The sequence below is a fragment of the Rhopalosiphum maidis genome, chromosome 2, assembly GCF_003676215.2.
Source record: "Rhopalosiphum maidis isolate BTI-1 chromosome 2, ASM367621v3, whole genome shotgun sequence".
NCBI lineage: Eukaryota > Metazoa > Arthropoda > Insecta > Hemiptera > Aphididae > Rhopalosiphum > Rhopalosiphum maidis.
The window spans coordinates 1447638-1460804 of record NC_040878.1 but is presented as its reverse complement, the minus strand read 5'-3'; the positions used below and the strand labels follow the sequence as shown (position 1 = coordinate 1460804).

The 13167-nt window shown below is 22.0% G+C and overlaps 1 protein-coding gene across 13 annotated transcripts in view; it reads right to left on the bottom strand.

Annotated features, from left to right (window-relative positions):
* Positions 1 to 13167, bottom strand: part of LOC113554788 (longitudinals lacking protein-like) — a 360082-nt gene that overhangs the window by 60342 nt on the left and 286573 nt on the right. The window contains exon 5 of one of the 13 annotated variants that reach the window (XM_026958800.1): positions 1499 to 1812. The exons of 11 other annotated variants lie outside the window; for them this stretch is intronic. In XM_026958800.1, the coding sequence (XP_026814601.1) occupies positions 1589 to 1812 (224 nt within the window). In that variant the 3' untranslated portion in view covers positions 1499 to 1588. Of the gene's footprint in view, positions 1 to 1498; positions 1813 to 6505; positions 6820 to 13167 lie in introns of those variants that run through there. One more of the 13 variants, XM_026958796.1, reaches the window with a different exon arrangement.

Sequence of the window (13167 nt, the reverse complement as noted above, 5' to 3'; positions counted from 1 at the left end):
TGATGTAGTATAATATAAGTGTAAACCTGAAAAAAAAATTTAATATTATAACTGCTTTATTTGCAAGATAATTTACAAACAAATAAAACTCTTCAGGAATTATGTTGGTAGCACAAAATATATGCTACAAAATGCATTATAGTTACATAAAAGATACAAGAGTTAAGGTTTGACTTGATTTTTTTTATGCAATTTAAATATACAGTTTTTTAATTATTATTTTAGTTTACTATTTTATGAACCAAATAATTCTGTAGATCTGTTCTATAGGCAAATTTTTTAAAACAAATGTCACAAATAAATTTTGGTTGAACCCAACATTAAAATTTCAAGTGAATATATAAACTACACTTATATTTAAGACTTAGGCTGCAATAATTGTTGAAAAACAGGCACTAAAACAAAAACAATTTTTTCGTATATAATCTTATTAAATATTAATGTCTTCAAAATCCAAATAAATATCAATACATTTTTAAATGTACATTACAATTAACTAAGGACCACTACTTAAGTAAATTGTGTGTACAATTCCAAATAAGTTTTATTGACTTTCTTTGTATAATTTGTATAATTTAGCTAACATAAAAAAAAAAATCATAATTTTTAAAATCTAATATAAATTATACCTAGTTAATTTACATATTTTCTTATGAACTAAGCTAAGAAATAAGATTATAAAAGGAAGATTAGTCATATCAAATTTATTTTCAAAAATAAAATATAAAAACGATTTAAAAATATAATTAAAACTAAATGAACTAACTAATTTAATAAAATAGGAATTCAATAAGTCATGTACTACTGCCCAGAACACTATAAAATCAATATTAAGCCTAATCTAACTAGAATTAAATGATCTAATACTTTAAGGCACTGATATCCTTCAAAAGCTTCAGAAATGGACAAATGGCCCTGTAAATTTTCTAGTTGAAACAAATATATAAAACATTTAACTGTTTCTAAAATCATTAATTTTTTTTCTTGTACGATTGATAGCTTACATGAATTTAGATTTAACTATTGCCACCTGTCAAAGACAGGTAATTCCTTTATATTATTTACCTTTATTCTTCTCATTTAATTAATATTACTAAGAAAATTATCATGGAATAAATTAAAGGCATAAAATAAATATAAAAGCAAATAAGTACTCAAAAAGAAATATAATAAACATAAACAATTAAACAAAAATTTTTTTGTAAAAACATGGACATATATCAATGCCTGAATGCATAAATGTGTTATATGCTGACACAAGAGAGTACATAACTCATAAAATGTCTCAACTCACTTGCTTCATCGACTTACTCAAAGTATGCATTTATTATTAATCATAGTATGTAACAGTTAAAATTATAAAATCAAAATAAATATATATTAGCTAATGATTTTTATTTTAAATTATTATTATAATATATTATGAACAAAATTGAAGTATACAATTTTAATATTAATCAAAATAGTAGTAGTCTCATGTAAATATTCTTAATGATTTCTTAAAAACTAATTAATATGTATATTTTGGATTACATATAAATCCATAACTTCTTCAAAAAACATCTTTAGTGACTCTTAACTGCTATTATTATCCTGCATAACCATGCACTAATCGCATATGATTTCTTAAATTATCGGGACGTTTACACTTTTTATCGCAGAATCGACACTGAAATTGTGGTGCTTTATTACATTCATATTTTAAATGTTTGTTTAAGCAAGATACATTTTTATAACTTTTGCCACAATTTTTAGGACATGTAACTTCTTCAAAACTGTTGACTAATGATACAGTACTTAATATACGTATTTCTGCGAACAAAAAAAATTAATATTAAAATGGTTTTATTTACAATATTTACAAATAAATAATTAAGCTATTCAGTTATTATATTAGAAGCACAATATATACATAAAAAGGTTAAAATTTTGGCTATCTTGTCATATGTGCTCTACCGGCAACATTATGCAATATACAATCTACCATTTGATTGCGGTTTTCTGTTTTTACTACTCTATAACTATACTTCGATTTTAGAAAATATTATATTCTCATAATAAATGGACGATGTAAAAGTGGTTTAATGACGAACGAAAATAGATAGACCGCAATCTATGGTAGAACCAATGGTGGGCATTAACTTCTTTAGTTAAATTTTGTGTTGTCTTAACTTTTTATAGTTAATTATCATTATTGTACACTTAAGTAAATTTTAATTTTTTTTGATTACGTAGAACCAACAGACTAAACTTATTCTTTCGATTTTGGTAATTTATTTTTTTTAATAATATTATAATATCATCAATTTGTTAATATATATTATAAAATATAATAAGTCTAACTAAGATAGTAAAACATATACTACTATTAATATCTTCTCGAGATACTAATAAGTTTTAACTAGGTAGATACCTATCTTAATTAGTTAAATATTATTAAAAACATTATCATCATCCTTATTTTTGTTGGGGGAGGGGAGTGGAGGGGGTTAAGGGTGTTGAATGATTGGGGATAAAAGTATTTTAATATTATTGATTTAAATACATTAGCATCTGATTACAACAATTAACATGTGACTATTCTTGTATAATAATTGTATTATTTTTTTTTGCGGTTCAGCTAAAATTATTAATCTCAAATTATGTATAGATTTAGCCTATAAGTTTCTGGTAAAAATGTAGTATGTACTATAACTACAATAATAATTTTAACATTTTTAAGTATTATGTTTACACAGTACTAAGCAATTGGTAAATGTTTATACAAATCAAAATACCAGGGTAATTTATGACATGAATATTATGACTTAAAAAAAATTTTTTTTTTTACTGAGTTCAGTTAATTTTATTTTTTATCTTAACTTTTAACTTATCTAGTTAATTTTTTTTTTATTAACTTTTAACTTTAACTGAATTCAATTTAATTGAATAACTTAACTAGCCAGTTAATTATTTTTATTAACTTTCCCACCTTTGGGTAGAACGCATATGACTAGATAGCCAAGATTTTTAAATTAAGTTTAAATATATTTTTGTTTGAAACAAACAACCAAAGACCAAAGTATTTCATAACATTTAACTTTAATAAAATATTAATTCGGTATAATAATAAGATAAAGTTTATTTCACGGCAAAACAGTTAAAATCATTTTAAATATATGGCATAATAGATATTCAATAATTAATAAATATAAATTTATAAATAAACAATTTATATAATATACTGTCATCATTTACATGACACAGTTATGTATTCTAATCATATGTATCTTGTGATTAATGCGTTGCTTGAAAGGCTTGCGGCAAATAACGCATTGGAATTTAGGATTCACTCCACATTCATACTTCAAATGTCTCGCTACACTGCCTTTATGCTTATACTTACGACCGCATCTGTTGGGGCAATGAATTTCTTCTTCGCCGTTAACCAAATGAGTACCTATAATAGTATAACAAACAAAAACCCATGTCTATCAGCTAAAATTTTATACTGATAGCAATAAGCAACAACAAAGCTCCCATAAATGCAAACAAATAAAAATAAAGCTCTGTTATAAAGTAGCTTAGATATACTATTTATTTAAAACTAAACATTAATTAATTATTTACATATTTTAAATATAATTTAGATTACAACTATCTCTTAATATTAAAATAGGCTTAAACAATAAAGAAGATAAATCTCTTTTTGAATTATATACTGATAATAATTAGGCAATATGTATTTATACCAAAATATATCATTATTATTAATTATTGTAATATTTCAATATTAAAACTAGAATATGAAAAGAATTGAAAATCTTTACGATAATATAATTAAAGAACTTGAGTAAAATTTGAATTCAAATTGTTACATACCATTTAAAAATGACAAATCTTGTATAGCAAAATTTTCGAATGTTTCATCTTTACCACTTTTCACGGACAATGAGAATATATCATAAAATGTTTTCATTTAACAAAATATTAAAACATTATAAATTAAAATATGTTTTTACTATATAGATACTGTTCATGTTTGTTCCAAGTAAATAGGTTCACCTAGAAGTAAAACAATTATAACAATTAATAGGGATAATATTAAAAGTATAAGTACCTTATATCTAAATACTACAATTTTTAAACTTAACATGAGTTATATTTTAAAGTTTTCAGATTAGCACATAAAATTGATTGTTCTTTATTCTTTCATGATTATTATTTCATTTTAATATGCTAAAAATTTAAGCAACTTATTTTTTGTCACGATAAACCAAAAGTTTATTCTTTTAACTCTTTTCATCCAAAGGACAGTACAATTTTTTTTTAACTGACGGTTAAATGAAAAACTCAGAATGCAGCGAATAGAAAAATGGAAACACCCACTAAACAGCAGTCAGATGGTTACAATCCAAATCAGATTAATATACATGAAAATATCAATACATTTTATTCATTAGTAACCGAACTCACTCATTCCCATATTTGCTTCCCAATATATAACAATACTTTTATAGTAAAGAATCGTATTAAAATGAATAATATTTATTATTATTATTATTAAATTATATTAAATATAAAATTTATATAAAATGAATAGCATGGGATAATCTTTAATAATTGTGTTATACTAATATTAAATAAATATTAAGCAAATAATATTTAATTCAAAATCTAAATTTTTTAGCTTGTTATTCAAATAATAATGCAATACCACATTTTAAAGGTAAAACAAATTATTAAACAATTCAAATGTATAATGTATTCAACTCAATATTATTAACACATTGATATTTTATTAAAATGGAAAAAAATAATATAAGAACTTTACACAATTATTTATTATAAAATAAATACAAATTTTTATTTTCTATACTTATTTATTATAAAAGGAAAAAAATATAAAATTCACTTATTAGAATACCTCATCTCTCATCACTATTCTATGACATATAAATTTAAATTTGTACTTCCACATAATGTAAACTTAATACTTAATTTATATATACATATCAAAACAACATAGCATTATATATATTTTTAGTACCAGTATATTATGTATCTAAAATCATATATACTTAATACATAAAATACTTTTTATTTCAATTTATTTAATTATATTATATAATATAATATATTAGTATATATACAATAAACACTGAGTTTAATGAATAATCTGAGCACTTACAATATCACATGTAAAAATTGTATATTTGTATAATTTTTTACACACAATTAAAAAATTAACATAACATATATATAAAAACTGTCTATTAAGCAACTTAAAGACAAATTGAATGATTATAAGATACTTATAATTTTAGTCATTTGTATTTTATAACAATACAACTGCAACAATCATAAAGCTATGATAACACTATTACAAAAAGAATTGTTTTTAACAATAACAATATCATAGACAATAAATTATGTTAACATGCTGTTTAAATGATTGCTATAACTACTATTGCATTCTTTGGGTTTATGACATAAAATGTTAATATAATAAGTAAAAATAAATAAATATATTATTACATGATACCTAATGCCATGAAAACAAATTAATAATTTTAAACAAACCAATCAAAACAATATTTTTAATAAGTACACAAAATATATTTTATTATATTACAATAAAACAATATTATTAAGTGATAAATAAATGAATAATTAAATACAATTTATATCATGATTATAATAAAATTTAAAATATAAATTTTGTTATGTATAAAAAAAAAAATATTTACGTGAGTACATTTAAATTATTTATTCTAGTATATAAGTATATATCCTTTATATATTTTAATGGTTTTTAAAAAAACCTTATATTTTGATAATACAATAACAACTGTTTTTTATGATAAATGTTATTTAACAATTATTTCTTATTAAAAGAATTTAGTTTTTTGTTTAATTTTTAATTAAAAAGTAAGATGATTTTTTTATACCTAAAACATGTATTACTATTTGTATTTGTAATCATGGTGTACACGGATGTTTTGTATTGTTTGCATTTAATGTGTTGACATTTTAAAAATATATTTTGATTTATACAAAAATTTTTCAATTAAACTAAATATTTGACAGCATTTTATATTCATGAGATTGGTATATTTCAATATACTAACAAGTGATAAACATTAACTAATGTATTTAATTTTTAGTCATAATTTCAAGACTATAAGGAATCAGCCTTCGAGTTATGACATAAAATAGAAATTATATGAAATACAATTATGTCAATAAGTAAAAATAATAAGACAATAATTGACATAAATAAACTATTAAACTGTTTAACTAAAAGTACATTAGTTGATATGTTTAATACAAAAATAATTTTATATTTTACATAATTATTAACTTTTGAGTGACAAATATTTTTTCACATTTTATAGAAAATTAAACAAATGTATGAAAATGAGATCTTTTTGAACTTGAACTATACAAAAAAACCTGGATTTGTCCATAACCAATTTTAAAAATGTAATAATACTTATAATTAATAATTTAAACAATGTTTTTGTTCAAGAATGTATCTCTTCTATGCCTAAAAATGTACTTTTTAATTTTATCCTCAAATTTTCAATTCACCAATTTATTTATATTTATATTACTTTTGTTGTTTAAAATTTTTGTCAACACCATGTATTGACATTAAATGCATCTTAAATGTTTCTGGTTGCTTATATGTTTTACCACATATGGGGCATTTGAATTGTGGCTCAATACCACATTCATACTTTAGATGTCGTACCAAACCCTTTTTGTATTTGTATTTTCGAGAACATTGTCTTGGACAGTAAAACATTCCATCAACATATCGAAGTATTTCAATTCCTGAAACATGTGAATTGCCCACAAGCATAAAATAAAATATTTGTTAGAATATGCATTAAGTTCATGCAAACATTCAATAACTATAAGCTGAGACTAATGAAGTAATGGAAAAGCTAACTGACTATAAAAAACTAATTACACTATAAAATATTCATTATTTTAAATTTTTATTTATTTTTGTCATGATTAATATAACATTTAATAGCAATTAAAAATATAAACATACATAATAACAATACTTGAAGTTTATTGTTATAATATAACATAATACATTATTAGTTATTTAATTGAAAGTTCTTGATAATTTATATGAATATAAATCAAAAACTTTATTAAAACGTTGTAATATTATTATAGTTATAATAATTTTTACTTCTAAAAACTAAATCTATTTGTAAATACTTTCAACATTTCTTAAGTACATAATTTAAAAGTTATAAATCTATAATTATTAAACAATGTAAGATTTATCATAAATAATTTTATAAATTATATAAAACATAATAACATTAAATTCAATTAGATTAGATTTATGTATTACAGGCAATACAGACTATGGGGCAATGCCTGATGTTTTTGGGCAGTACATTAAAAATACAATTTTAGCCAGACAGCCGTCTTCTAAATTATCGACTTATCGGTAAATCGGTTTTACCTTTAATATATTGTACAACAATTATTATCTTGATCATTAAGTCATATATAACATATGAGTTGCTAATACTTTTAATTATTATTTAAATATAGCACAGTCGATAGTTGATAGTCGTGTATACTGTGTTAATATCAATGCTGTCAATAATACTTTTAAAAAGTATTTGAGTAAATACACAAATACATTTATTTACAAGTATTTAAGGTATTACTAAAATACTCTAACTGTATAGTATTTCAAATACTATTCAAATACTTTTTTAAAGTATTTGGAATACTTTTCAAATATTTTTGGTATTTTAAAGACTTAAAGTAGGTTTGTAATTAATGTAATATAGACAAATAGTAAATTTATCATCATTTTTATTTAATTTATTTATTAAATAAATGTTTATTACACTTTAAAAACATTATGTTTTTAAAATTGTCATCACTCATACTGGTTCTCTTTTTGGTCATGGTTGCTCTATCCACACTAAATACTCACTCAACTGATGCGCTGCTAAGTGCTGAGTATTGAATTTAATGAAAATCTATTTTAATTATGTTAATGTTAATATTAAATAATTATACTAAAAATAAGTAAATAATACTTATATACAATTATAAACATTAAAACACTCAGTAATAATTCTTACTTTTGTATTGTTGGTTAAAGATATGAACTGTCTATATCTTTAGACGGTGATGTTCCCAAATATTGATCTATTTCTTTATTTAAAACAGTGTCATAGCTATCATCACAAGTTTTAGACCAAAACAGTTTCTATCTCAAATGTATTATGATCATCTTATCTAATAAAACTATTATTCAATTATTGTAGCAATTAGCAGGTAATAAAATTTTCCACACCAAATATTTCTAATACAAATAAAATTTATGAAAAAAAACCAAAAGTATTCAATATAAATAAAAAGTATTTAGAATACCATTGAAAATACTTTATGCTGAAAGTATTAAAAAAGTTATTCAAATAAATGAAAAATTTGTAACTGTAGAGGATGTGCGTGATCGCCATGATCTAACAATTACATTAAGCAACGAAGAAATATTCAAATTTAAGAAAATAGAGTTATGTTAGATGTAATTAAAAAATGTTCAAATAGAAAATATAAATGTAGGGTGGCAGGAAAAGAATGTAACTCATTATATATATACATATAAATTATTAAATTCTATAATAGCTTATTTAATAATAGATACAATCTATAAACTAAAAAAATATAAATACACTTACCTATATTTTCTTTTTTCAATAAAATAAATACAAAAATGTAATCTTTTATTTTGATATAATATATTGGATTTTTTTTTTTTAATATTATACTGCATAAAAGATATCAATATTAAAAATAAAAACACTGATAATAATAAAAAAATCTATATAGTAATGTTATAAGTTATAAGTTTAACCTATTTAACACCACGTACTAAAGTGTATTTGAGTAAATGATAAGTATTTTAAATAATACATATAACTATAAATTATAAAATATAAAAATATCATAGCAACATCTGCTTTCCATTAAATATTTTGAATATACTTACTAGTTAACTCAACTAAATTTTTGAAGATAAAATTACAAAATATATATTTCATGAATAATAAATATTAAATAATATATTAATAGTTAAGTATATAATTTGAAAAAATATTTTCTTGTCTCTCGCCTTACCTTTAACTCCAAACTTGAAAATGTTCAAAAATCAATTGAGATCTGAAATAATTAATTAATCTACTGTACAAAAAGTATGTATGCGAAATTTAATAAACAGTATTTTTTACTTAAGGATGAAATCAAATTAGATAATTTTGAATAAAAATACATAAATATAAATAATTATAATATTGTTGGAATTTAAGAATAATTGAATATAGCTTTATTCAGTACATAATAACATTAATTACCGATTTGGGAATGGCAAGAAAACTACATTAAAATGTTCATTACAAATATAACTAGATAATATTATATGCTATTGATAATTTTTTCTAATAATGATTTTAGTTAATTATTTTTTAACATATTATTTGTACATTAGTTAAATGTCAAAAGGTACAACAAAACGCCTATTAATTATAAAATGTAGCATTTGTTAGTAAAACATTTGTTTGCATAATATAAATTAGTGCAAGATGGAAAGATGTAGTACATATTTTATATATTAAAAGTTAAGAAAAACCTGATTAAAAAAAAATATAATATATATATTTATATAAAAATATATTATTCTATAATCAACTATCTTTAGGGTTGAATATTTTGTTATACTTCCATACTAAAATGTGTACTTTGGTAGTATAAGTATTTTAGAATAAATCCAATAAAAAAAAAAAAACAACTTCTATAATTAGACCTACTTAGAATTGAAAAAGCCAATATCATTTTGAAAATTCTTTTATTATAGCCAGACCGGATAAAGAAACTGGGTATAGAGCGTTTATCTCTATTTCCAACCTTTGTGTAATAAAATTAATCAGAAAACAGTGATTATTTTCTGGATAATTCAACAGTGTGTTTGATAAGACCATGTCCGCTTAAATTTTTTAAATTATCATAATATTTTAGAAATTCATATTTAAAATTCATTTTTTTTTAAGTTAAAAATGAAATAATATAATACAATTTAATCAGCATTTTTCAATCATATAATATATAATCTATATAACTTAACATAACTGACAAAAAAAATGTAATAATATTTACCTTGTTGATTTTGAATAACTTCTGAGAGACAAGAAAATATATATTTTATAATTTTATAAAATTAGTTATGCTTGTGCATGTCATATTTCATACCATTTTTTGTTTTAATACATCCATATTATACTATAGTACTCGACTATGTCATACTCTATACTGTAGTATAATATGTATATAAGTACCTTTTTAATTTTTTTAAATAAATAAACTATTGACTACATTTATACTAGTCACTAAATAATGTTTTAATACATTTTAATATTTTTGTGATTTCCATTTTACTTGTATAACGTTTTTAAACATGAAAGATATGCATATATGTTACCACAAATTAAGAAAATGTAAACAATGAAGTAATTAAAAGGACGGTACATAAGAATATGTGGTTTTCGTCTTAGAAACATACAACATAGCAAATTTACATTTGGTAGAACTAATTATGTTTTGTTAGGTTTAATATCAAGAATGAATTGAATAATTAGATTTTTTGGATATTTTAATTTAATCATTTTCAATTTATAGTATTTTATTAGGTACTCACATCTTAGTTAAACATTTTAACATTATAATATGTAAAAAAAAGCCAATGCTTAATTACTGATAATGTTCTTATTTTTAACCTTGATAAGTCAATTTATTCTAATAGTAAATCTTACAACACAATGGTTTCTACTGAACTTACATTTTTGCTTAAATGTAGGTTTATAAGATACATATGGTATAGCATAGATTTTATAATTAAGACAAATTTTTTTTTTCGCATTGTTATGTAGTGTTATGTCATTTTTAAATATATTTCATATGCAAAAATCACTACATGTCGCATTACTACGTAGGGACATTTTTTGTGAAACACATTATAGTCAATTTTAATAATTTAACTATCTATTTAGGCTAAATAATGTTAAGTCTATTATTATGTAAGTGCCTGAATAATTTAGTCATCATCTAAGATAATGTACAATAACATATTATGCATATCTGAGGATTAATTATTAAAAAAGTACTTTTTTTGACTAGTAAATGTAGTATGTAGACATGAAGAATTGAACTATTCATCATAAATTACCTCATCTAGTGGTTTTCAACCTGTATGCTGCGCTTCCGTGGGCATTATCGTTTATTATCAAAGGAGTCGTCCATGGTAAAAACTAAAAATGTTTTCTATTTTTGTAATGCTTTTTATCATTTTCATTATTCATATAAGAGCCATATATTTGACTTCAATATCAAAAGGAACTATGAAAATAAAAAGGTTGAAAACCACTAACTTAATCCATTTACCAGTGGTGTACCTACTACATAAAGAAGATAGTATAATCCTCAGTATAATAACATATTTTCAAAAATGATGGGTTATATATAGTAAATTATATATACAGTAAGGTCTTGATAATTCTAAAGACACAGTAATTCAAATTATTGCATCGCTATTATTGATACATATGTATGTGTATCATAATAATAATATTTCTCGGTAATAAAATTTGTCGATTACGTTTATATGTAACACATTGAAAAGCTTCAAAGAACTAATGTTGCTGGAACGTTTGCGGAACAAGGCATTTAATCACCAAATAGGAACCATTAGTGTACAAAAAAAAAATAAATCAATATTTTAAATGATAAGGTTCATATTATATAATATATATATTAACTGACTGTACACCTACTACATACATAATTATAACAATTTTTGGTGTTCATTATATTTATAAATGAGTACACAATTAATAAAGATAAAAATAAATGTCATAGTTTAAATTACAATAAAATTGATTTTTTTCTTAAGACATAGCACCCATAGGTAATTCGAACAAATTGATAATTCGGACAACCCCTTTCCCCAATCTCGTTCGGATTATTGAGACCCTACTGTATTTCTTTATCTTAAATTATATATTACAATTAGATTGTATAATAAAAAAATGAAAAAATTGAAAAAATTAATAACACTTTATATCTCAAATACGAGGACCTACATAATATTGAGCAAGATAAGCTAATTATTAGTGTACACCACTGGTTTACTGGAAGTTTTCTTTAACATAAATAACCTTACCTTATTTGCAACTGCAATTGAATACAGGACTTTACCTGTAAAATAATTATATAGACATAAATATAACTTCTTGTACAAGTTAATAAGTATTTATATTTTAAACAACATCAATTAATACAAATATTCAAATTAATTAAAATAATACATGTTTTTAATTTATACCAATAATATTTATAAATGAGAGAAAACTTTCAATAGTTTTAGCATCAGGACTATTTAAAACGAGGTTTTAAATGATGTGCTATTGCATTTAAAATGGTTTCAAGTACAGTGATAATTCATTTTTTAATCTAACACACAACAGTAAATCAGCAAAAATAAATTATAGGACATTTATTGCTGGTTATTACATATTTTAGAGTAACTCCAGCATTTAATGAAATAGTTATTTATCACTAATTAGGGCTTTGAATTTGTAGTAAAACAAACTTTGTTTACGCATTATTGTAAAACATAAGCTTTTTTAACAAAATGTTTAATTTGTTGGATTTTGAAACTTATTTTATATTTTAAACTGCATTTCTAGGGATATGAAAGTTTTATATTGCTTTAAACTCCCAATTCTAATATTAATATTATAATTTATTAGGTGCTTATTTATATGATATTAATCAGTTAATAATTGACAATAAAACAAAGAATAATTGTTATTATGCATTCATCCAATTATCCAAATTCATTGACAAGCATAAAGTTCGCTCTTCACAGAGTTCTTAAAGTTACACTAAATAGCCCTGAAAAAACCCTATTGCACAAAGCCCCAATGAATCTTGGTAAATTTCACTTTACTTATAACACAGTATGAAGCCAAGTGAACTATTATTTATAAAAATATTTCTGAGTAATTTCCTACATAAATTCCAGTCGATAATCATTAGTAAACTATATAGGTACAACTAAACCTCTTAAATGTGGGGTGCTAAAAC